This window comes from Seriola lalandi, unplaced genomic scaffold, assembly GCF_002814215.2.
Source record: "Seriola lalandi dorsalis isolate HSWRI2012SDOR001 ecotype SW California unplaced genomic scaffold, Sedor1 jcf7180002054312, whole genome shotgun sequence".
Classification (NCBI taxonomy): domain Eukaryota; kingdom Metazoa; phylum Chordata; class Actinopteri; order Carangiformes; family Carangidae; genus Seriola; species Seriola lalandi.
The window spans coordinates 313,207-339,092 of record NW_019524865.1 but is presented as its reverse complement, the minus strand read 5'-3'; the positions used below and the strand labels follow the sequence as shown (position 1 = coordinate 339,092).

General features: G+C 40.2%; 1 protein-coding gene across 1 annotated transcript; it reads left to right on the top strand.

Moving 5' to 3' along the window:
- Positions 1 to 72: 72 nt before the first annotated feature.
- itchb (itchy E3 ubiquitin protein ligase b) lies at positions 73 to 24,248 on the top strand. The gene is made up of 24 exons (XM_023406584.2): positions 73 to 230; positions 4,353 to 4,444; positions 5,177 to 5,318; positions 7,454 to 7,578; positions 9,231 to 9,365; positions 9,715 to 9,760; positions 9,886 to 10,067; positions 10,446 to 10,686; positions 11,832 to 11,927; positions 13,037 to 13,211; positions 13,562 to 13,631; positions 14,609 to 14,693; positions 14,830 to 14,958; positions 16,192 to 16,264; positions 17,321 to 17,392; positions 17,893 to 17,981; positions 18,325 to 18,484; positions 18,607 to 18,740; positions 19,372 to 19,512; positions 19,679 to 19,799; positions 19,955 to 20,059; positions 20,523 to 20,619; positions 20,899 to 20,971; positions 21,315 to 24,248. The coding sequence occupies exons 2-24, from the start codon at positions 4,375 to 4,377 to the stop codon at positions 21,412 to 21,414; spliced, it is 2,661 nt and encodes an 886-aa protein (XP_023262352.1). The 5' UTR covers positions 73 to 230; positions 4,353 to 4,374; the 3' UTR covers positions 21,415 to 24,248.
- The last annotated feature ends 1,638 nt before the right edge of the window (positions 24,249 to 25,886 follow it).

The window sequence follows — 25,886 nt, the reverse complement described above, 5'->3', positions numbered from 1 at the left end:
ACGGTTCATTGGTCCATCTCGCCCCAACTCTGGTCCAATCACAGCACGAGGTGGGAGTAGCGTGCGCCCCACCTTGTTTCGGTCACATGACGTGAGCTTACGAAGATGGTGGAAGTTTCTTCTTCCTTGAAGTGAAACCCCGACTGAAACCCAAACATCCTTCACACCAAGGGCTGGGAGTTCACAGCAGCTTTACCAGCTTGGTTTTCACAACCTCCCTTGGGATCCGGGTAAGTGATATAAGTCAGTTACTCGAGCTATCACCGGTGGTATTTGTTTTTTTTTCACAGCCGTTGGACTTTGGGATTTCCAGCCAGCCATGATGATGACATGAGCTAGTATGCTAGCGGTTAGCCGGGCTGGGATGGCAGCAGCAGGCTGTCAGAACTGACATTCAACACGTACTCAGCAAGTCGTGCCACCACTCCACTACTGTAAATACACATACTGTTTGACGGTAGTGCTGTTCGTCAGCTAATGAGGACAAACTGTTCCTTTGCTGTTCGGCTAACATAGCTAGCGTTAGCTCGTTATCCATTGCTAGTTGGATTAAATTATGTAATCTTTGCCAACGTTTGTTATCTTATTTTACCAGGAAGGGAATGTAGAGGGGTGATAATTACAAATAGGAGTGTCTTTGTCAATAATAATAGGACTTGTTGACAGCTGGAATTAAACTGGTTAGAGTTGTTTTTACTGAGCTACGTGGAGAGGACAGTACGTCAAACTCCACTGAATATATGTTAGCTTGGTGCTGCTTACATACAACCCAAAATATGAAGCTTTTGGGAAACGCCAGGAGTGGCCCTTCAATACGACATAGTGCATTCTATATTAAACAGTAATAATTTAATCTAAAAATAAAATATAGAAGTACTGATTCTTCAGATGAGCCGAGGGAACCAGCTGTAAGACATAGTTTGCCAATTTAAGCTCAATAGTTGAATATCCAGTAGCTGTCAAACTATATTATTGAGATTATGAGGCTGTTTTTCCAGTGTTTCCCCTCACAGCAGCTGTTTTGACTGCATAGTTTTTTCTCCTTGGATAATTGCAGTTATGTGGGAGAAGCAGATAAGTGTCGAGGGAAATAGACAATGATTTGTTTTGTTACAGTTATTACTCATCCACAACTTGGCAAGTTTGATTGTGTGTGTTTGTGTCCTTGTCTGTCATTGTTGTTCACTACAGGCAGTGTCAACTGTTCAGTCATCTGGGGAGTGAACAGGGAGGACTGGCTGCTGCTTTTGTGTTCAGTTTTCTTTGCTGTTACATGAAAAATTAATACTATTAATTATCCATCACAATATATCCAACATGACTCCTGGCTTGAGTCATGTTTGATTTTCATTGGGAACAATACAACTTCAGCCTGTTGTTGATGTGGCGTGGACAAGTGTTAGAGATTTTGCTGATCTTAAGAGAGGTTATACAGAGCTCTACAGCCAAAGACATGGAGCAATTTACTGGCCTGTGGGTGATGTTCTATAGCTGGTTAGAATATTCAAGTCAAGGCAGGACATTTTAGAGTTTAATATTCAGCGAATACCCTCATCTACAAAACACGGTCAGCCTGCTCATGAGGCTGCAAAGTCAGCAGTTGCAATGAATTATTGACAGAGACTAAAGCAGTAGCCAAAGTGAAAGTTTACCCAGGAGCTCCTCACTTTCTCCTGCTCTGCCACGGGCATACTGGACGAGATAGACTGAAGAACATGCATTATTCAATGACGCATCAGACCAAGATTCTAGGAAAGGTCACCGGAACTGATTTCCTTTTGTTAGTGTTTCTTTTTCCTTTCTCTGCCCCCTTGATTGACACATTTGTCAGTGATGCTGCTGAGTTGCGATTGGATTTTCGTAAGAGGACATTATATGAACAGTTTTTACATATTTAAAGTGGAAAATGATCTCCAAAACCAGGTCACGTTGTTGCCAGTGTTTCTTGTAATGATGTTTCCATTACAGCTTCATTGGAGTCAGTGAAAATGTTCCATTGATCTAAAACTGAAATCGTAAACATCAGGTCTTGGTGACAGGTTTCTTTTTAGAGCTGCCAGTTTACAATAATGTTTCTAGAATTGTACCAGGAACAATCCATCACAGAAGAAGCAAACATAAACATTTCTCCATAAGTTTCTTCTGCAGTGTTGAGCTTTGAATTTATGTGTAGCAGCCAGGATTGTAAGCACTTCTCAGTGTTGACAATTTACTTGGTTAGCACACCATAGCAACCAATTCATGGTCCTTAATAGCATTTTACAAAGAGGCATGTAGGAAATCACTACCTGAGGTATACAATGCCTTCACAAAGTGTTCAGATGCCTTCAGTTTTTTCACATTTTGTTATGGTGCAGCCTCATGCTAAAAATCATTTAAATTAATGTTTTCCCTAAATATTCAGACCCTTTGCTATGACACTGTTTATACACCTTGATTAGAGTCCACCTGTGGTAAATTCAGCCGGTTGGACACGATTTGGAAAGGTACACACCTGTCTGCATGAGGTCTCCCAGCTGACAATGCAGATCAGAACAAAAAGATCACAGACAGGATTGAGTCGAGGCACAGATCTGGACAAGGCTACAAACAATTTTCGGCTGCATTGGAGGGTCCCAACAGCACAGTGGCCTCCATAATTTTTTTTTTTGTTTGTTTTTTAGTATATTTTTTGGGCTTTTAATGCCTTTATTTGATAGTATAGTGGAGAGAGACAGGAAACAGGGAGGCAGAGAGGGGGAATGACATGCAGCGAAAGGCCGTCCGATGCGGGATTCGAACCGGGGCCAACTGCAGCGAGGACTGTAGCCTCTATACATGGGGTGCCTGCTTAGACCACTACGCTACACGACGCCCCACCTCCATAATTCTTGAATGGAAGAAGTTTGGAACAACCAGGACTTTTCCCAGAGCTGATGGTCACTCTGGCTGAGCTCCAGAGATCCTGTGTGGAAATTGAAGAAACTTCCAGAGGGACAAATCATCACTGCAGCACTCCACCGATCTGGGCTTTATGGCAGAGTTTCCAGACAGAAGCCTCTCCTAACTAAAAGACACATGAAAGCTGCTTGGGAGTTTGCACCTAAAGGACTGAGGAAAAAGATTCTCTGACGAAACCAAGATTGAACTGTTTGGCTTCAGCTCTTAGTGTCATACCCACGAAGACTCAAGGCTGTCATCACTACCCAATGTGCTTCAAGTAACTACTGAGTAAAGTGTCTGTACACTTCTGTCAATTTCAATTTTTCCTATTTTAATAAATTTGCAAGAATTCTGTTCTGTCTTTGTCGTTATGGGATATGGAGTGTTGGTTGATGAGGGAGAAAAATGAATGTAAGGGGGTCTGAATACTTTCTGAAAGCACTGTAAGTATAAAGGAAAACGTGATAGGCTGTGACCCTGGACATTGTAATCATGTATACCTACATAACAATACACAGATGTTTAGAAATCTAAGTTAAAAAGCAGTTGAAGTTGTTTAGAACAGCGCCTCAGGATAACCTGAATGCATTGTCATTGACAGTTGTGCGGCTCCTTGTGTGCCTCTGTTTGCAGTCAGCTGTATGAGGCCGTCAGACACAGGTTGTATTGTGCAGTCAGTTTTAAAGTGACCTGGTTTGACCTTCGTCTTTTATTACCTTCCATGACGGTGCAGTCTGTGTGTTTCACAAGACAGTCTGACGGGTAACTCTTAACAGAGTTACAAGCTTGTTTGACTTCAGGTTCATTGTTATATATTGTGAGCATACAGTCAGTCTGTTCTGCTGTTGCAAGTTTGAATGCAAATTTTTTAACAGCTGATGTGATGCTGTTTAGTATTCAGGATATATTCCAGGAAGGGAACATAACCTCTCCTTCATTTAAAGCACACACTCCAGATGGCCTTTATTACATTACATGACATTATATTCATCTGGCTGATGCTTTTGTCCAAAGCGATTTACAGTAAGTGCATTTTACCTCTGACGGAAAAAGAATTAGATGTCATCAAAACTTGTATATGCAGTATTATAATACCTCACATGCCTGTGGGCTACATGGGTTATTATGGAGGCTCAGTGAGCTGTGTTTAAAAACCAGATTGAGACTAGTTAATTTACTGTCTTTCTTGCTTTTCTTGTTCTGTGAATACAGACAGGAAAACACAGCTTAATTTTGGGGTTTAAACCTGGTTCATGCTTCAAGCGGAAACAGATAAAAGTGTTTAATAAGTGTTGTTTTTTTTTTTTTTTTGCCTGTAATTTTTCCATGTCTTTTCATATTATGAGCTACATATACTGTACGTGATCTCATGTTTACGCTTTAGGAAACTGATTTGTCATCACTAATGATGTGTTGTGTCTGTGCTGCAGGCTTTTATCCCAGCCCTATGTCATGGCCAGTGGAGTCACCAAGCCGGGCACTTCCAATGGTTACCCTATGAAGGCACAGCTGCAAATCATTGGTGAGTCTTCAGTCTTTATCAAAGTGGACCAAGGTTCAAATGAAAATATCAGGTTCAGTTCTTTTATATTTCCACGTTGTTGTTTTTTTTCCCACACAGGACATTTTGACGTGTCACAGTAAGAAAAGCACAGGTGTAAATAATGAAATGACAGACGGCTAAATTCCATTTAGGTGCTTCGGTCTCAGAGTCCTGGTGTTGTTCATGCCGGCTCGCTGTCAGTCACCGTCACGGCTCACGGGGACACTTCAATAGAACAGATGCATTTTTAATATTATTAGAAACAGCTGTGCTTTTTTTTTACTATAGCAAGTCAATATGTCTGTTGTGAAAAAAGTTTTGAGAACTTTGAACTCTGCCTGGTCTTCGTTGCCTTGTGTGTTTAATTATGTAGTTATGTCCATCGATGATTACGTGGTCTAGATAATGGAAATTAGGGGTAAATCCTGAATTATCATACGTTTGCTGCAAAGAATATTTTAATAGTCACAAGAGGTAAATTTTTAAGTGGTAAACGCACTGCTTCTCTAGCCAGACAAAAGTTAGCATGCTTGTAATTTATATCTTTTAAATCCTGGTTACATTGCAGTCATGTCATGCCACACACAGTATTTCCCCGTTCCTAAATTACTGTTACTGTTGTCTTCCTTCTGCTGATCACATCTTTCTTTGTCTTCTTCTGGCACCACTGTGGCTGACTGTCCGCTACGCCGTCTCTTCTTCCTGTTTCAGTGCTCTCAGCAAAACTGAAAGAGAACAAGAAAAACTGGTTCGGTCCCAGTCCTTATGTGGAAGTGACAGTCGAGGGCCAGTCCAAGAAAACAGAGAAATGCAACAACACGCACAGCCCCAAATGGAAGCAGCCGCTCACTGTGTGAGTCAAAGTCTTTCCACGATTACCAGACCCAAATATCGTTTGATCATATTTGTGATAATCAGAATTCAATCACTGGGATAGGGCACAGAGTGAATGCCACTGTTTGCACATTCAGAGAAAACATCTAAGAGTCAGTTTACTCAGCTATGAGAGCCACCTTACCCTAATTATTCGTCTTAATATGGCGCCTCCTTAAAAGTCTGCGCATCAGCCGAGAAGACCTCAAGTTGACTCACTTCACTTTTCTTTACCTGCCTCAGTGTACACAGAGCAATACAGGAGCGACACTGTGGCAGGAGACCAAGTGATAAAATTCTCAAACCACAAAACTAACTGTGATGGCAGCAGAGACGGAGACATGTGACCGGAGAGCAGCAGAACGTGGACTGCATGACTTGTTTCTGTTGGCCACTCTGATTCTCTCAGCTCCGGTGTCCAGCTGACAGCTCTGTCAGCAGCCCGGCTGGAGAGACGCTCTGTGGCGTGCTAGAATTTCATAACTGAGCTACGACCAAGACGCCAACTTTCTATGACTGTGTTCGAATCTTACGTTTTCATATCCCACACGATGAACAAAGATGTTAAAAACATGAAGGTGTAAAGAGGATACATCAGTAATAAAAAAAACAAAATTATGGAAAGCAAAAAGTATCAACTAACAAACCAGATTCTAGCATAGATTTTTATGCGTGTACAGATTGTGGTTAAAGTTTTACTTCTAAGTGATTTTTGAGGAAGTCTTAGCACTTTGCTCTTTTTGTTCAAGTCCTGTCACAGCACATGTTGAACTGCAGACTGCAAAGGCATCTAAAACCAATGTGCCTTGGTGATTAGCCGTTACTGATGTAGTACAAGAAATATTGAAGGTACTTCAAATTTCTTGAAGCTTGTAAAGAAAACATACAAAAGCACACAGCAGTCAGTGCCTGCGCCGCTGAGTGAAGAGAGTACAACTACCATTGTTCAAATTCCCCAGAGTTAAACAGATGAATGAAAACACTGTAGCAATTTGGGCTTTGGTTTTGAGGACGAAACATATGGTAAAAAACAACTGCTGACTGCACATCATCATAGTTTCCTGAGAAAGCTGTCCAGGGCCTTGAGGAGTTTCTCATAAGCTTGTGAAAAAAGAAAAATAGTTCCTTAAAATTGCTGGTGTAAGATATGATCTTGATCAAGATGTTTTTTTTTCCTGCAGCAGAGTTGGTTCTGAATGAGTCACCAGCTCTTTGGGTTTGGGAAGGATTTTCTCTCCACTTGAGGGTAATGGTGTGTGAACAGTTTAAAGAGAAGATACGCTATCTCCATGTGGTTTTAATTGGCTGCGCTGATATGTAGAATGCCACACGGCGGTGAGAGAGTGCGTCCGGTTCATTTACAGGAATCCTGTTTCCACACGTATACTGGACATTTAGTGCACTCACACCTCTCGACTTCCCGCGGTCCAACATATTCACACATCAGATGTCCTCTTAATTTTAGTCTGTCCAGGATCTTCTGCTGTGCACTGCGACCTTCTTAATATAGAGTTCTCCTACAGTTTCTCTTGTACCCATGGGGGTAGTTATTATATAACAAGTGTTTACTATGGGATGTAACCGGACCTGAGCCCATGTGTCCACAAATGTCTTTTCCTGGGGGGCGCTGAGGGAACTAGCTAAACAACTGTCATAGTGATGGTTTCAGACACTCGTTGTCCCTGAATAGCTTATGAACTTCATTGTCTATGAGTTGCTTTCACCACAAAACAAAGACTTTATTTTGCTCACACAGACACAGTGGTTTCACTTCTTTACCAGCTAAATAAGTTTTTTTTATTACAACCTCCAAACAGCTAGCAATAATGTGAATTAACAGTATTTATTGGTTAAGACGGTGATATCCCATGTGTGGAATTACTTACTCTTGTTATTGTCTTTAATGCCAGTTCCTTTCATTTAGACTGAATGCTTGTAAATTTAGATGGAAATGTCAGGAAGGAGCTGCAAGAAGCTGCTGAGCTTAAAAATTGTGATTAATAAAATGTTGGTGAAGACCCTGGTAGTGAGTCCCCCTGCTTCCTCTGTGGACAAAAGCAAGGCATCGCTCTGTCTTTCAATCAAAAGTACAAATGTGTCTGTTTGTTTCATCAGGATTGTGACTCCATTCAGCAAACTGTCGTTTCGCGTGTGGAGCCACCAGACCCTGAAGTCCGACGTGTTGCTAGGCATGGCCATGCTGGACATCAGCGACACGCTCAAGTCTAATGACATGAAAAGTGAGTATATGATGCACGTACACACAAAGCAGTTCTAGATGGTCTTTTTTCTTTTCTGCTCCACTTTTCTACAACAATACGAGCAAAGTCCCCTCACAATGTCCTGTTTGTGCGTCTTTGCTGAAAAACTTTTACCGTTCCCACACATCGCAGATGACATTCATTCATTGTGTATTTCAGAGTGATTTGGTTAACTGCAGTCTGCAGTGTGGGTAGAAACATGCAAACATTCCTCTTGCATCTTTATGTTATTAAGATGTGTCTTTGATATATAATTCAGGTAGATCAGACCCTGGTCTGGTTCAGAGCTGGGGTTCCATGTGAGACTCACAATTTAGGCTGAAAATCTATGTTGTCCAACATGATTTTTACTTTGTGTATGGAGTCTAAAAAAAAAGCTAACATTGCTTTTTTTTCTTTTTTTAATGACATCTAGCTTTGCTTTTTCGTGCAGTGTGAGGTGTATTTGTTCGGTTGTCCTGTTGATGATCCTTTGTCTGTTCAGCAGTTCTGGCTGTTCCTGCCACAGCAGCTGTTTTTGTTTTATTTACTTCAAACAGCTGCTAGAAATGTAAAATGCATCACTTCCTACACAACAGAGGTTTCGGTAAAGACCTATTTTCTTGTGATAAAGGTTGATATAACTGTGTTACAGCAGTCAAGTAAAATGTGGACATTAAAAAAAGGTTTTAATTAACCAGTTTGAGGCAGATGACTCGCTTACTTATGCCTGACACTCTCCCTCTGGGAGTATAGACTGTCGACGAGGGACCTCCAGAGTTCTGGGTCATTAGCTTTCTTTTCTGTCTGATACCAGGTGTATCCCAGCTTCCTGATGTCTTTCTGCAGATCCCATCGCCAGGTGTTCTTTGGCCGGCCTCTTTTCCTCTTCCCTTGAGGCTCTTGATCCCTTTTTAAAAAATCAGGCAGCCCTAAAATACAGAAAGTATTTCAAAGCAGTTACAGATGCAGCTTATCAGGCGTTTCAGAATAAAGAATAAATCAGTGACGTGCTCTACTTTACATTTTAGAAGGAGATTTTTTGTTTTGTTTTGTTTTTTTTGTCATCCCCTTTTGCCCTGGTAGATTTTTGTGCTGTTTATCTTTGGTTTGTTTCTCATAAAGACTCAATTCAGCCCCTTGCTGGGTAATTTTTTACACATGGACCCTGTCCAGCAATGCTAATGATGGTGAACTCTGGGTATGATTCACATGTCGAGAGCTGTTTGATGTTCCATGTTTCCAGAACAGGAAAAGTACACACCGATTCCCACAACTTTGTAATTTAAATTACTTGTAATTTGAACATGTTTTATGTTTGTTATAAATGAGCCCCTCATTACTACAGCAAGAACAAACATTCAGCCTGAGCAGGAACAGCAGATCTAACAGTGTTCTCCTGTTCCTCTCATTTATTGAGAACATTTGTTGTAATTTAAATGGTTATGTCTCTTTTCACTGAGTGAAGTGAAGAACTGGTGTGGTGCGTTTAGAGGAAAATTACTTTATGTTGCTGATTTGACTTGAAATGTGAAGGGACAGTGCATCTCGTCACTGAGTGATATGACTGCATCATTAATATCGGGAAATGTGTTTCAGTTGTCGTTGTTTTTACTCTAACCGTGTTGTATTTTTTTGTCGTCTGAACGTAGTCTCTGAGGTGGTGCAGACCTTACAGCTGTGTGCAGACAGAGACCAGTCAGATGTGGTGGGAGATCTGTCTGTCTGCCTGGACGGCATGACCGTCGACCCGGAGATGTTCGCCATGGCCAAGGCTGACCATCACAGTGAGTCACAGAAGCTGAAGAGAGTTTAAGTCAAAAGCATGCAGGCCTGTTCAATTTTATTTCATTACATCTGTAAAAGATACAGTTGGTGGAAGCAACAGGAAATGAGCACATTTATAAATGGTTTCCATCCTCGAAGTATGAAATCTTAGTTTAAAGGTGTGAGATAATTAAGCAAAACATTTGTGTTTACTGTCCAGATATCTAGGTTATGTTTTCTGTTTTTTGTCAGCAGGGTTTAGTACAGTCACATTAGATAGAACATGTTTTTGTTTGTTAGACTGGTTGTGTTTTGTGTGAATAGAAACTCCTTTATTCTGCTTCCTTTATCCTGTGTTTTTTATTTCAGGTACATCAAACGGGGAATCACAACCTAATGGGGATCATGCCATAAAGTACAGTGCCTTTTCATCTTCAGTCGAGTTTCGCTAGTGTCACATTTCTAGTTTCTGTTTTTTTTTTTTTTGTTGTTGTTTTTTTTCCTGCTTTATTTACCCCCGTCCACCGTCGCTCCTCACAGGCAGAGTCGAGACAGCTCTCCAGCTGTGGATGGTGCAGAGCACAAGTCTTCTCCCAGTGGCCGGAGGTCAGCGAACAGCACAGGGTCTCCCTTGGTGTCATCGGGGAGCTTGAAGCCTCTCCGGCCACCCAGGCCCTCCAGACCTCCTCCTCCAACCCCCCGCAGACCCACCTCTTCACCAGGTAAGATATTTAAAGAAGGAAGGTCCCGTGCTGGTCTGTCCTAGACACAAATATTATTAATATAAGTGCTCTTTCTCTTACGCTTACACTTACTTTGTCACAATCTAATTAATGTCAAAAATTCACCCTGAAGCTAAGTTGGGAAATGGGCCAACACTCTGAATGACATTGTTTGTACAGGCGGTTTACTTAAACGCGAGACATATTCACATGCTGAGAAACAGCACAAATAATAATTAGGCCTTACTGTGTCATTGTTACGTCTTTAATTAAATCTGCTGTTGTTTCTTTGCCAACTCAAGTTCCGAAACCCGTCCGCCTTGATAGAATTAAACTGAATTGTCTATGTGGGATTGTCCCGTCCCGGTCTTTCATCAGCGTCCTCCAGCAACGGCTCTGCACCAGCTGACGGCAGTGATGCCCAGTCAGGTTCTGATACACCAGTGCGAACACCGGCCTCAGGACCCTCATCAACCCCAGACTCAAGTCCGTCGGCAGGCTCAGACAGGAACTCCACGCCGGCCTCGGGCTCTGGAGCTGCAGCGACCAGACAGCCGACCATCACCCCTGTAGTCACTCCCAGGGTCCCCGCTGTCAACACCGGGCCGCTGCCCCTCGGGTTAGCTCCCATTTCGTTATTGCTATCATTGGTATCAAGTGCTGATGGTACAGTGCAGTAGATGGAGTAGCTGCTGTTCACTGTTCCTGTCACTAATACCCAAGCCAAACAGCTGTTTATATGTGTTGCTGCTTAGTATAATAAAAATTGAGAGGAATGGAACAAAGACAAAAAACACTTCATCACAGAGAGTTCATGAAGAAAGAAATTGGATTTATCACTCAGAGGAGGATTAGTATGGAGGATGTTACAGGAAAAGAAATAAAGCATTTTCTCAATTTCATATTTTAATAGGCGTTAAAAATAGGAAATTGTAAAAAGAATTTATAAATGAACAATTTAAAAATGTATTTACAAGAACAGCATAAAACACTCATTAAGTAAACCGTTTAGAAATTAATTCTTTAATTCATGAATGAATAATCCTCCATAGATTAGTGTGTCGCAAAGAAATTTGGTTTTCTTTCAGCAAAACATAGTCAATCAGACTTTGGGATAACATTTACTCCGGCTCGATAAGAAAACAGCATTAGTGAAGTTTAGCATTTATTCTTTCCTGAAGCCATATATGAGTAAATGAAAGTGTGTGTCTATCAAGGACGTGCGAGTGTGAGGACAGCAATGTGTTGTTAGGATTAGTTAAGATTTCATATCAAGGCAAAAGCAAGAAAAAAAGATCCGCACACTGTGCTATTAGCTCCCAGAAAGCAGCAACGTTTCAACCTGCAAAGATCTTTACTGAAAGATGAAAAAAGAAAACACACACACAACATCATTATTAAAGGAAAGGGTGACGTGTTACTTGTTCATCTGTAGAAAACAACACGGATGTGTTATAACATTAATTACATCTGTTTTACATTTATACTGGGGTTGTAATTAAAACACCCCATTATCGTCACTATCTATTTCTCTTGTCTGTCTCTTCGGCTTGTGACTGTAATTCCTTTTTCTGCTTTTATAGTGTCATCATTGTGGCAACGTCGTGACCTTCACTGGCTATTTGCTGCTTTTTTTTCTCTTTTTTTTTTGCAGTAGGATGACTCATATCTTCATACCTATTTTAAATCTATATAGAACCTTAATGGCTGAAGTCGTGCACCATTACCCGCTGTCCTGAAGTTTACTGTCGATGTTTTATCTAGGTGGGAGCAGAGGGTGGATCCGAACGGCAGGGTGTATTTTGTCGATCACGTGGAAAAGAGAACAACGTGGGAACGCCCCGAACCTTTGCCCCCTGGGTAAAAAGTCTTTCTCATTTGATCTTTCTCTTCTCAGATACAGAGAGCAGTAGACTAGTTTTTCTTTCTTACAGGTTTATCAGTTGTAATACTAGAAGTAGATCAAATAGAACTGCCTCTACTCAAAAGATATGCTGGACAAAGACAGAACTGCACTGAAACAGTAACCACTTCAAGGTGAACCTGTGGTGTTTTGACCATTAATGGGTTCCCATTTTGTTTGTATCTAACACTCTACTGGCACCCGCACAGGGACAAACGTGTATGTCCATGTGCTTGTTGATGATGGTATCATGTTGCAGTTTGTGGCAGTAAAGTGCCAAGAAATGTAGCAGTGCACCAATAAAAGGCAGGGATGAAGACGACTGTTGGCCGGTAAACATGGATCAAGTGCAGGTGTCGATAAAATAAAAAATAAAGAACTGGCTTGCAGTGAAGACCAGTGCACTTTAGTTGGCGAATGACATAGTTTGAGTGAAGACAGGCCTCTGCTGCTGCAACTATACAAAGGAATCTTGCTCTGCAAATTCCTGCTGTAAACAGGTTGTTACTTAAAAAAAAAAAAAAAAAAAAAAAAAAGAAAGAAAAAGTTTTTCAAAATGAAGATTAATCTAAGCTCATTGTTATTGCACAGGCAGGTTGCCAGCGTGTCTGTTGTTAAGTCGGTCTTTTCAGATTATACATAGGACTGAGGTGTAAAACCTGCACACTGTGTCGACTGCAGGTCACCGAAGCCTCCGGATGTTTCTCTTTGATTTTTTGGCTGAACTGTCTCATGTGTAATTTGCTGAGAGCAGCATGTGGCTCGTTTGCTGTGCCTCCTTCATTTACCACATTGATATTTCACTTTATTCTTTGATGCATTTGCTCATCCAGTCTTTTTCCACATCCCCTGTTTGAACTGATAGGGCAGAGTGATGTGGACCCAATGGATCATGTCCACCTTAGAAACGTATTTTAATCCTCGTTCTTCTTCTTTTCTGCCTCTTTCCAAAACTTTATTGACATGGCTGGTGATCATTTTTGATATCAAGTCGTCAATTTCAATTTAAAATCTATGTGATAAATGAATTGGTCTCAATGGCTTCCCTCATTTCGTTTGTCTTTAGCTGGGAGCGTCGCGTCGACCAGATGGGGCGTGTCTACTTCGTCGACCACATCACGCGAACCACCACGTGGCAGCGCCCCACAATGGAGACGGTGCGTAACTACGAGCAGTGGCAGCACCAGCGCAGCCAGCTGCAGGGCGCCATGCAACAGTTCAACCAGCGGTTCATATTCGGGGTGAGACTTCCTCTTTGTAAAGTGATACCACACTGGTGATGTGGGCGTTAATAGACTGGAATATGGTAACTTCTATGTGCAATGGCTTTTTGGTTTTCCTGTGTGGGACGAAACAGATATGTGTCACCTCCGTGTTTTTCTGAGTTCTTCCCCTAATGCTGATATTTCAACATGTTTACTGGTATCTGCGCTCACTGTAACCCGTTAATAGGCAGATCAAGGTTATATTTCAGTTGGAAGTATTTGTACTGTCTGCTGTAACCTGTTCATGTTTTTTGATTATTGCAGTTTATGACTCTCAAACAACCATATTTTATTCATACACACTTCTCTGCTTATCTGCTCCGTAGCTACAAGACCAGGTCTCAGCCACTCAGAATAAGGAGTTTGATCCTCTGGGGCCTCTGCCACATGGATGGGGTAAGATTCAGATCATGAAGGCTTTTCCGTTTAAATACACGCATACATCTGAGACATCAATGAGACACATTTAGCTCGCCAGCGCTTGGATTTTATTCAACAATAATAATGTGTGTCAAAAATGCTCCACATTACTTTTCTTATCAGGGTTTTGCTCGAGAAGTTTGTTGTTTGTTTAAGATGTGTAGCTTTCAACAATGACTTCAAGCGACTGTGTAATTTATAGCTGTAGCTGAATTCCTATTTGATGAGGCAGTCCACTTGGCCGGTGGTGCTTTCGTAATCATGAACATGCACACATAAACTACTTACTTCCACGTCATGTACAAGATGGTTAAATACTTGAATACTGTGCAGATCAGAAATGGTGTGTGTGTGTGTGTGTGTGTGTGTGTGTGTGTGTGTGTGTGTGTGTGTGTGTGTGTGTGTGTGGGCTCTGTTTTGTGTTTCTCCCAGTGCAGCAAAAACAACCAAATGCTTCATAGTTTGTTGCTTTTCCCGGATTTTGACCAAACAATTCTGCAGATTTGTTGCTTTTATTTCAGGATCTGTGGACTAATCTGATTATTACTCAATTTCATTATACTGGACCTTGATCTACCTCAGGGAGCGCGTGCTATCAGCAGCATACCTGCTTGTGTCTGAGCAGATCTCTTGTCTCACAGCTCCATTAATATACAGTGGAACATCTGATGTTTGCTACGGGACTTATTTGCATTGTTGAATGTTTGTTAAACTGTAGGTGTATGCATGAGTGCTTCTCTTTGATTATGACCAACACGTTTGCTTGGCATACAAAAAATAGGACATAGATTAAGGCCACTATGGTCTGTGGTAAATGACATAATCACTCTAAACCTCCAATATCTCAAAAGTATTAAGTTAGAGGGCTTAAAGGTTTTACTGTTGTCTAGTGGTCAGCCTGAATTGCCTCTGTTTTGCATCAGGTTTAATATAATTGTTATTATGTCTTTCAGAGAAGAGAACGGACACCAATGGCAGAGTTTATTTCGTACATCACCCTACACGGTCTACGCAGTGGGAGGACCCACGGACACAGGGGTGAGTGTGCATACTCCTCTGCTGTCACTTCAGATAACATGCGTATCAGATGAAAATGTAAATGCACTGTGCTTGTATTTGATATAATATAATGATCCATCACTGAATATTGATCCACTCAGTTTTTTTTTTTTAGGTTGCTCAATGAGAAGCCGCTCCCGGAGGGCTGGGAGATGAGGTTCACAGTAGATGGTATTCCCTACTTCGTGGACCACAACAGGAGAACCACCACCTACATCGACCCTCGCACTGGAAAGTCCTCACTGTATGTCCTCCACCATATTGATTTCCTCTTACTCAAAATCTTCAGACTTTTAAGAATCGCATAAATCACATTATTTTGTTCCTAAAAAGAGGCTTCAGGTCATCTGTGATCTTTGACTCTGGGTAATGACCAACTGGAGTCACCTTTGCCTTGTATGTTTTTGTTTTCTTTGCTTTAGAACAAGGCCTTTAAGTATTTAACCTTTGTGACTCAAAACTGACTCATTTGAGTGTTTCTATAAACATAAACACGCTTCCTGTTTCCCAAAGACTTTCTGAGAAATAAGGAAATCACCCACAGGCTGAAGCACATGAATCAGGGGAAGTTAACTTTGAAAAAGTTAAATTACAACAGTCTGTCGCTAGAAAAAACTGAGACGATTGAATGAACTTAATGAATCGTGGGTGGTGAGTGGCAGTAAAACACATACATATACAAGCAGCTCCTTTGTAACTATCACACCTTGGATACATATTGCCCGGAGCAATAACAGTTTGGCTTTAGTTTTTCTAGCATTTCTACATACCAGAAATGAACAAGTCAAGAGAAAACCACAGTCATAATGTTAAATATGAACTCTTTAAGTGAACTAATAAAGCTGGTATTATGACTTGATGCTGATAGGTATCTATTTTTCAGTTTAGCTAGGATTTGACAGTGACATTATTTAATATATAAACCCCTTCTCTCTGTTGTACCAGGCCGTTTGTTCCTGACTCATTGTCTCTGAAATCCCCCTCTATTTTTAGAGCTTGTGATGCTTTATCCTGATATGATAAATGGGTCACCGAGCCTCTTTCATTCTGACATTCTCACCCGTGTAGCACCTCGGCTGACTCATGATAATAACCTGTGAGCGTAACTCGAAAGTAATTACTTGGTTCGGTTACAGTGGGGGAAAAACCAGTTTGGTGAATGTTTATAAGAATGTGACACACACGCACGCGCATATGTGCATATATGTCAAAGACTTGTGTACCATAATACTTTTTGGAATTACATCAGATCTGGTGGAAAACTAAACTTCAAAATAAGATCATTTAATTGTCTCTGAGAGAATATTTGTCTTAATGGCAGCAGCAGCAACACGAAAGTCATAACGGCACACGGGAACAGCAACAAATATCAGCTTCAGTAACACATAAATAAACAAAACAAAAACATGTTAAAGAAATAATTAATATGCTTTAAAATACTGAAACATAGTAAGAGTCTGTTCTTCTTCCTTCACAGTGAAAATGGGCCACAGATCACGTATGTTCGAGACTTCAAAGCCAAAGTACAGTACTTCAGATTCTGGTGCCAGGTAAGGGTCAAAGTATATCAGTGTGCGCTGGTTACTTATTCTTAAAGCGCATGGTTCTTTTCTAGCTGCATCAGGCGTACCGCTTCAATTCACACCCTGTTTATTGGATATTATATGTAAGGGATCAGCAATCGGCTGCCACTGGAGAACTGCAGCGGGTCATTTCACTGATTGACACTCCTTCAACCACAAAGCAAGAGGCCCGTTAAAATGAATATCTGCAGTCTTGGCACACAATTGTCCAATCCACTCACATTATGGCGCCTGTATACTCTTGCCATAACATCAATCTTGCAAATTCTTTTCATATACCGTGCCAGATGGATCCAATAGACTGTACTTATCAATGTTGAGTCCTATCATACTGTGTGATAAACAGCTGATGAATCATAGAGCTTTTATGCAAACAGAAAGATGCAACAGAGACACCTGGTGTGAGTCTGAGCTGCACTTGTCTTTTGGAAATGCAGCTAAACTATTACAAACAAGATTTGGCTGCTGACGTTTCTATCCACTGAGCTGAAAAATCTCAAAAGATTTTAAAACTCATCATAGATAAGTGTGTGTTTGAGTTCCTGACTTACACTCGTCCTCCAGTGTATTCTGTATCATTTCATGTCATGCGCTCTTCACGATATATGGTCACCATTTTTTTATTTTAGATTTCACCAGCGTGAATAGGCATTGAGTTCAGTCAGCGAGGATCAGAACAGTTTACAGTTAATTATTAACACATTAGATAATCTTTTATAAAATGTAATTGGCTTTTATACAACACATTCACTTTAAATACATTTGTTAAAGGCAAAATTATAAAAGATTTCACTTCTTATGAGCAGATTTTTCAGGACAGGATGAATCACGTCGATATATCATCACGCAGCAGCAAAAGCATGTAGCATATTATACCCATAGACTTAATCACGTCTGCAATTTATACAAGTAATGTTGTGAGTCTTTCGTAGCAGCTGTTAACTGCGTCCTGAATGAAATCATGTCAGAACTGAAAGCACATTTCACGTTTTAACTGCTTCGGGCATTTTCCCTTTTCTCCAGCAACTGTCAATGCCTCAACACATCAAGATCACCGTGTCCAGAAAAACCCTGTTTGAGGACTCGTTTCAGCAGGTAAGGTGACCCGCCCCGAGCCCGAGCCCCAACCCGAGCCCCACCCCCAGCCACACAGTTCAGGAAGACGTGCTTTTACTCCCAGCCTGGTGCTTGGTCTGCTATTCAGAAAATGTGCCTCACTTACTCTGCCTCTGGCTAAAGTGATGTTTTCTAGGTCATTACTTTTTTCTGCTGCACTCAAAAATCTGTGTAATTACCACCTTAAACAAATCAACAAAAAAAATCTTAAATGAAGCAAGTTTAAGGTCTTAAAAGTGTTTTAACTTCAGTTAATGGAGACTTTATTTAAAAACGGGATGTCTCAATTTAAGTAGTGATAAAGGCACGTATCATTTCTTTTGACCTTATCGATGAAGTTATTTACTTTCGCTGCTCAGTATAAAATGTTTTTAATCTTTTAAGAGCTGCAGCACTGTTTCACAAAATTAACTAAGATGCTGTTGTGTAATGTAGTGATTCCACCACCAACCTGTCAACCTGCATTGTCTCTGTTTTAGATAATGAGCTTCAATGCTCAAGATTTGCGAAGGAGACTCTGGATCATCTTCCCTGGAGAGGAGGGTCTTGATTATGGAGGCGTCGCCAGGTAAGTTAAAAAATGACTGAATGTAAATGGTTATAAATGCCTGGTTCATTATGGTTGTTTATTGTAGTTTTTGCTTCTAGAATCATTGGTTTTATTTGTCTTTATCACAACTTCTACAGCTGAAGGCTCCTTTGAATATTTTATGGAGGATGATTTTTCTTTTTGTAACATGGTTTCTCTGAAATCTGCTCTGACTTTGGCTCACACCTGGACTGTTTTCTGTCTTTATACTGGCAGTGTCTTTAAAGAATTAGAGGAATTTGCCCCACTGCTCCCTACTCTTTAATATGTTAGGTATCCAGCTGGCTACGTCTTTTCATTCCTGTTGTCTCCTCTTCTCCAGGGAGTGGTTCTTCCTGTTGTCCCATGAAGTCTTGAACCCCATGTACTGCCTGTTTGAATATGCCGGTAAAGATAACTACTGTCTCCAGATCAACCCCGCCTCCTACATCAACCCCGACCACCTCAAGTATTTCAAGTTCATAGGACGCTTCATTGCCATGGTTGGTCATTATTATCACACACGCTGTAATTTTCCTTAGCGTGACAAGAAAGATCAGTGTAAGAATAGTTTCTAGCGTTTTGTGTTTTCGACAATTAAACAGCCTTTGTTTCTGCCCTTCAGGCTCTTTTCCATGGCAAGTTCATCGACACTGGTTTCTCGCTGCCGTTTTACAAGCGCATCCTGAACAAGCCGCTGGCCCTCAAAGACCTGGAGTCAATAGATCCTGAGTTTTACAATTCACTCATATGGATCAAGTGAGTAAACAGAGCCACGTTGGAAGGATGTTTGACAGATGTGGTAATATAATACACGTGTTTAAGTTGGTGTTCACCTCCTGTATTTCATTCATGGATTGAAAAGTGAAATGGAACTCAGTAAGTTTCAGACACAGCTCTAGTTCTTAAATGTGCTAATTGTATTGCTGGCATGAGCGGATGATGTGATTTCCTGATGTCTCACTGTAGCTCAAAATGTAAAACCTGGTTTAAGTCTCGAGCCTGAGTCTTAAGTCTGAAGTCTGCAGAGTGGTCCAGACTTTACAACAACAGGGCTAGTCATAGAGAGTTCACTTGCTGGAATTTCAGAAGCAGAGAGACAGACTAAATTATCTTAGTTTATCGAAGTATCACATTGCATTTTAAGGAAAAACGACCACACAGCAAATATCTGATGAGATCCATTCTCACTCACATTTGTTTTATTGTTATCAACAATGTATCATTCATCCAGAACACAGGGACTCGCTGTATAAACCCGAAACTATCTGTATGTGCACGATGTCAAAACACCATGTCACCCATTCATTTGAGTGAAGGGATGTAATATGGATATAACAGGAGCAACAGAGAGGGGAATAGTGGTGTAACTGTCTGCGCTGCTCTGTAGGGATAACAACATCGAGGAGTGTGGCCTGGAGATGTTCTTCTCTGTTGACAAAGAGATCCTGGGGGAAATCACCACCCATGAGCTGAAGCCAGGAGGAGGAGACATCCAAGTCACCGAGGAGAACAAGGAGGAGTACATCCGGTGGGTTTTACTAGATACAGTTTTACAGCATTTTGATTTCAATACACAGTTTCCACGTTTTCTACGGTTAGAATTTAGTTTCCTTGAAAATGAAGCACACGGAGAAACTCAGTATTACTGCACTTTGAGTTGTAACATCTGCATACGCATGGTCGCACTTCCGCAGGCTGGTCGCAGAGTGGAGGCTGTCCAGAGGGGTGGAGGAGCAGACGCAGGCTTTCTTTGAAGGCTTCAACGAGGTCCTCCCTCAGCAGTACCTGCAGTACTTTGACGCCAAAGAGCTGGAGGTATGAATGAATCCAGAAACTCTACCATTCAAGTGATACATGATGCGCTATGGGATGCACTAAAGAGGACCACCTGTCTGACATCTGTAACGGCTTTCCTAGATCAATTAAAATGACACGTATAAAACATATAAATATGTTGTGTCCTGTTACAGGTAATGCTGTGTGGTATGCAGGAGATTGACCTCGCAGACTGGCAGAGAAACACAATCTACAGACACTATGCTCGCAGCAGCAAACAGATCATCTGGTTCTGGCAGGTCAGTGTGCAGCAGAAGTAGTGACCTGTTTATCAATTTAAACTCTTTTTTACTTTAATATAGATTCTGTATATTCTGGATCTAAGGAGTATAGGTCAGTGACTTTGGTGGAAAGATGACAATTTGATAAGTTTACTTATGTGAGCCTTAGTTATATTATGTTAATGTTTAGTTTCATAATTATCAGTGCCTGTATTTACATAGGATTTTGTTCTCATTTTTGAGCGGGATAATGTTCTGTTATTGTTCTGATTAAATAGTAAGCCAGTCGGCAGGTAGGTGGTAGCACAGGTGTTGGAACTGAGATTTAAATGTGCGGTGCTGCAGCTTCAGATACAGAGAAGCTCAGGTTTATACTTTGTGGTTCCTTTTACAAAAATCCCAAGAAAATACAACACATGTTTTTCTAAAAGTAGGCTTTGGTGTATTTGTGTGCACACTAACTTCCCCACTTCCCCTGCAGTTCATAAAGGAGATGGACAATGAGAAGAGGATGAGGCTGCTGCAGTTTGTCACCGGTACCTGTCGCCTGCCTGTAGGAGGCTTCGCTGACCTTATGGGTAATAATTTCAGAAAAATAAGTTGGCATTTAATTGTAAATGCAGATGAAATATGCATCTAAACTTAGCGTCTGGATAAAGCTCTCTTCGGTTTTTATTTTGTGTAAACCTGTTCTTCTTCTGTTTAAGTTGTACTCAAAGTAGCACATTGCTACACATGTTTTTGAGATTGTAAAGCCAGGCATCGCCGTTTGTTTCTTTTACGTGTCTTACTGATCATGATGTGTTAAATTAACCGTGATCGTTCAAGCTCCTACTGACCTGCGCTTCACTTTACAGGAAGTAATGGTCCGCAGAAGTTCTGTATCGAGAAGGTGGGAAAAGAAAACTGGCTTCCCAGAAGTCACACGTGGTGAGTTCATGACTGACTGCTGCAGAATCCACCGCAGATTGACTGTGTGGATCAAAACCTTAAAATTGACATGGTCACTTAAAAAACTTACTAAGCCTGTTTGTAGCAGTTTATTGAAGAAAGTTGTAATATTTCCTGGTGTAGTTTAGTGTGTTTTTGTTGTGGTGAGTCGAGCGACAAGAACAGATCTTTTAACCACAAGGATTAATAGGGAGAAAAGTCGTTTGATTTGTTTGATGCTCATATTCTGTTGTTTGTAAAGGAGGTCTTTGAATAAACACCAAAGAAGAAGAAGAAGTCCAATGTCAAGCTGAAATCTGTTTTTTTTTCATGTTCCTCCCAGCTTTAACAGACTGGACTTGCCGCCCTACAAGAGCTACGAGCAGCTGAAGGAGAAGCTGATGTTTGCCATCGAGGAGACAGAAGGCTTCGGGCAGGAGTGAGAGAAACAGGAGAAGTTTAATACTGGGTGCAGGAGTCTGAAGGAAGAAAAGACCACCAGTGTTTCAAATCAGGGAGCCTCTTCAGAATAGGAGGGTGTTTTTGTTTGTTTGTGCTCGTGCGTGCGTGCGTGCACCTGTACAGTACTTCTATGGGTGCATGTTGTTGCAAAGGAGCTGGGATTTGAGAGCTGGCGTCTGCTGTGCACACTGCGCTCGCAGCACACGCCTCTCCATGCCTGATCGGTACGTGAAAATTTTGTATTCTTTTAAACCAAAACAAAGAAGCTGCTCCTGTCTCTCAGAATGTGCGCAAAATTATGCATGGGAATCCCTGAAAACTCACCCCTCAGCGACGTCATCTGTTTTAACGGGACTGCAGTAGTTTTTCTTCCCAACATGTGATCATGTTAACGGCATGCTTCGGGGTGGAGCCGTGGAGCTACAGTCAAAATCTCATAACCAGAAAGGTCTGACAGTAAAGTTGGAACCAACCTGCTTCTTATTAAGTTGCTCTGCACTAAAGCGTTAGATTTTAAATGCCAGATTGTGAGGGTGCGCTTGTTTTAAAACAGGGTTATGTTTTCACCAAAAAAAAAAGAAAAGGGAAAAAAAAGCAAACTTTGTTGCTCTGAGATTGTTTTCCCCTTTAGGAAGAGTTTGTCGTCATCCTCATTAATGTCATCTCCCATCATACCTTAAATCTCTCACATTTTTCCCCATGATTTAAGTGGATCTTTTTGAACAGTAATAGTAGAAAAAAGGATCTCCCCTAAATTAACTCTTAAATAACAGACAGTGTTAGTGCGTCACAGGTTTGGTAGATGCGTTTAATCTAAGTAACAAGACAGAGACAGGTTTGTGTTCCTGGATCTGTAGTGTGTGATCTGTGAATGACTTCATGATTGTGCATAACCTCCATTATTTATAGTGGTGGAGAAATGTGGAAGACTTGAGGAGAACTTAACCTGACCCTAGTTTTATAGGGCCTGAGACTGTAGCGGGTGGGACGTCTTAGATTAGAGTATTCTGGGAGAATCTTATAGATTATTCATCTTAATATCAGATCCAGACATTTTTTACACCTTCCTTCTGTTAATTAGTGGGGTGGTCTTGATGGATGGACGATGAAGAAAGTATTTTAAGATAGTGTATGTGTGCGTGCGTGTGCGTGCGTGCGTGTGTGTATTCAAGATGTACTCAACATAATGTATCAGAACATTAAAAACCTTTAAAAATACGAGTATAAAAAAAAAAACCATCTAATTTAAGTCAAACCAAATCAAATTTTGATTCTAAAAGAAACTTCATTCACATGTAGCATTTGAAAGATGGTGATAGAGTTGCTTCCTTATTTACCTCTTCTCTTGCCCCAAATCAAAACACAAAATGAATTGGGGGAAAAATAAATACAATTTTAGTGAATTTAAAAAAAAAAAAACAGAAAGATGCTATTAAAACTTTTTTGTCTTCCATTTTAGACTTGAAGGAACATTTTACCTCTTGAGTATTTTCACTTCATGACAGTCAGAAATCCTCTCACGTCATTTGCTTCACAATTAACGTCTGACACTCGTGTGAAACAATTCATATGCTTTCATTTTTGAAGATTGTGTTTTAAAGATATGACTTTAGGAAGAAAAAAAAAAAAAAAAAGATTGTGGACTGTTGATGATGGATCCCAAGAACAGAAACCTTCAAATGCTTTTACCGACCATGGAGTCCAACATTGAGCGTGTACAGAAACAGTCTTTATAATATAACTGTGAATACTTGTTTGGTTTGGTTTGGCTGAAGTTACACAGCATCTGCTCAACAGTAACAGATGATTAATCTTATTTATCTGTATGGAGAAAAAAACAACACCAGATAGTGTGGTTGCTCGTTTTGGATTGTCCTTTTGAATTATTTATTTAAACACACCGAAAAGACAAAAGTTTGGTTACTGATGAACAATGGATTCACAACACTTTTTAAAAAAAAAAAAAAAAGATAAATGTCCCTCCACCTTCTCCCGCAGCATGTGGAGGCTCCAGTCTGGGTTAGTAAATCTAGGCTCTTTTGTTTCCACATGCGTGGTGAGGTGGTGCTTGTCATCAGCCTTCAGGCAGCCTTATTCCCACCCTCAGGCATCAGGTGTCCTTTTCAGCGACCTGACGCCAGCAGAGATGATCGACCACGCAGGTTTTTAAGGGTCAGATTAATTTTTCTTGACTCTGGGCTTCTGCTGTGGAGAAGGAACCAGACCCAGAGGAGTTTGAAGTTTTGAAGTTCTTATGAAGAAACTGCACCAGTGAGGAAAAGCTATGAGACTCAAGCCGATGACACGTGTTACGCCCCCTTTCGATGGCTGACTGTGACTTCACCTGGGATAACAAATACTGAGACAAAGTCGGTGTAATATAATGAATGTAACATGATGAATAGTTGATTGGTGAAGTGGCCTATTTACATTTTCTTGCCTCAGATTGTTACCCCTTAATGCAGAGTGTCATTTTAATCTCGTTCTGGGTCGATCACATAATAAAAACCCCGGGTACATAGTAGTTAAGCGAATATGTAAATATCATAATTCACTACTCTTATTTTTTGTTTTGTTTTGTTTTGTTTGTGTTTGTTCTCCAGAATCCTCCATGTACAACTAAACCACTGTCACTCTCCTGTACATGAAAACAAGTTGTAAATGGTGTCAATAACAAATTTTCTTTTGTAAAAGAATGGTTTTAATAAGAGGTTTACGGTAACACTATATTTTCTTTTCCCTGTTTAATTTCAGATGTACATGAAAGATGTGTAATATAGAAATTGTCACCTTAATAAATTAAATCAAAAATTTGCGTGTTTGTGTCTTGGATCATTTTGTGTATTGTACAAAATCAATTGTAATTAAGCATTTAAAATTTCTGAATGTGATACAGAATAAATGACTGTTTAATGTTATAGATCCAAAGCCTCATACAAAGACTCGGTGTCACCTAAAGCTTTATGAAAATGTATGAAATATGGAATAAGATTTTGAAGCATTGATTATAATAGTATAAATATAACATAATATTCATAATTTTGGAGGAATAAAATTACATCAATATGTAAATACTCAAATAAATATAGAAATATGTAAAACAACATAAAATCTGAAGATGCATGAATGAAGCTACATTTCTACTTTTTTAATTTCTGCTTTTCACAATTATTTATTTCTGTGTCTGTATATGAGTGAGGGAGGTGGTGCTAACTTCACTGTGAAGCAGGACTGCTGCTAACAGGCTCAGTTATTTTGCCTTGTTAGTGTTATCATGAAGTAAGTATTCTTTTTACCAATAAATACAATAATAATAAAGTTTTTAAGAGAATCTTAAATTCTCACAGACTTGTCTGGAGAGAACTGTTATGTAGGTGTCATCTTCTGTTTACAATTGTGAATCATTCTTTGACATAAACAGTAAACATGTCATTTACTGTAATTATCATTAATAGAGGTGATGCTATGAACGTTTTTGAAATAATTCTCAAATAATATAACACAATTAGGTTCTACAATGTATTATCAGTTTTTATATATCGCTGAACTTGGGTTGCTCCCAGTACGTAGTCTCAGATATTTAGGATATCAATTACTGTGATTTAATACTTCAGTAGAAACTGATCACACGCAACAGTAAAAGTGTCAGAGGGTGAAATTTTACTGAAAATGCAGAAACATTTATATATAATGTTCAGTATTTACTGAATCTGTTTGAGAAGTGTTGGTTTATTTTAATGGTCATTGAGGAGGCTGTAATTGTTATGTTTAAGTGTACTGGAATATACTGAGAAGTGTTCCTAATATTAAGTCAAATATAATTCCTATAAATGGTGTGGACAAAATATTAGGAACACCTCTCAGTATAGGGTTAGTTTATATACAGTGGTGTCCAAAAGCCTGTGACCACTTTCCCATGTAGCCACATGTTGCTCCATAGCAGCTCTAGCGTCGCTCAGTTTGATTTACAAAGGAGAATAAAAGGAGCCATTAAAAACACTGAATCGAGTTCAGCAGGGTATCGTCGTCATGTCTCACCTATTTCTCCTACTGAATATTAGGAGAAAAAAATAAGAGAAACAGCATTTCAACCAAAATAGAAAATAAAGTGAAGCTGAAATGAGAATCATGGTTTCTTTCAAATTTTCACTTTGAAAGCCCTCACAGAGTTCACCACCGTTATTAGAGCTGTAGAAAGCTGAGATACAGCTGACCTCGGTGCTGTTGACCAGTCTGAACCAGAACGTCACCGGTTCATGTCGTTGGATCACAGCAAGTTTGACTTCTTCACCTGACTGGACCTCTTACTGAGGCTGTACAGAATTAAAGCTGTTATTGAGGTTAAGTTAATCACTAGCCTGGTTTCCATTGCAGTTTTGTAAAAAATAGAAGCGATTTTGTAGGAAAACACAATTGCAAATGGTCTATGTTTCCATTGACTGATGTTATGCAG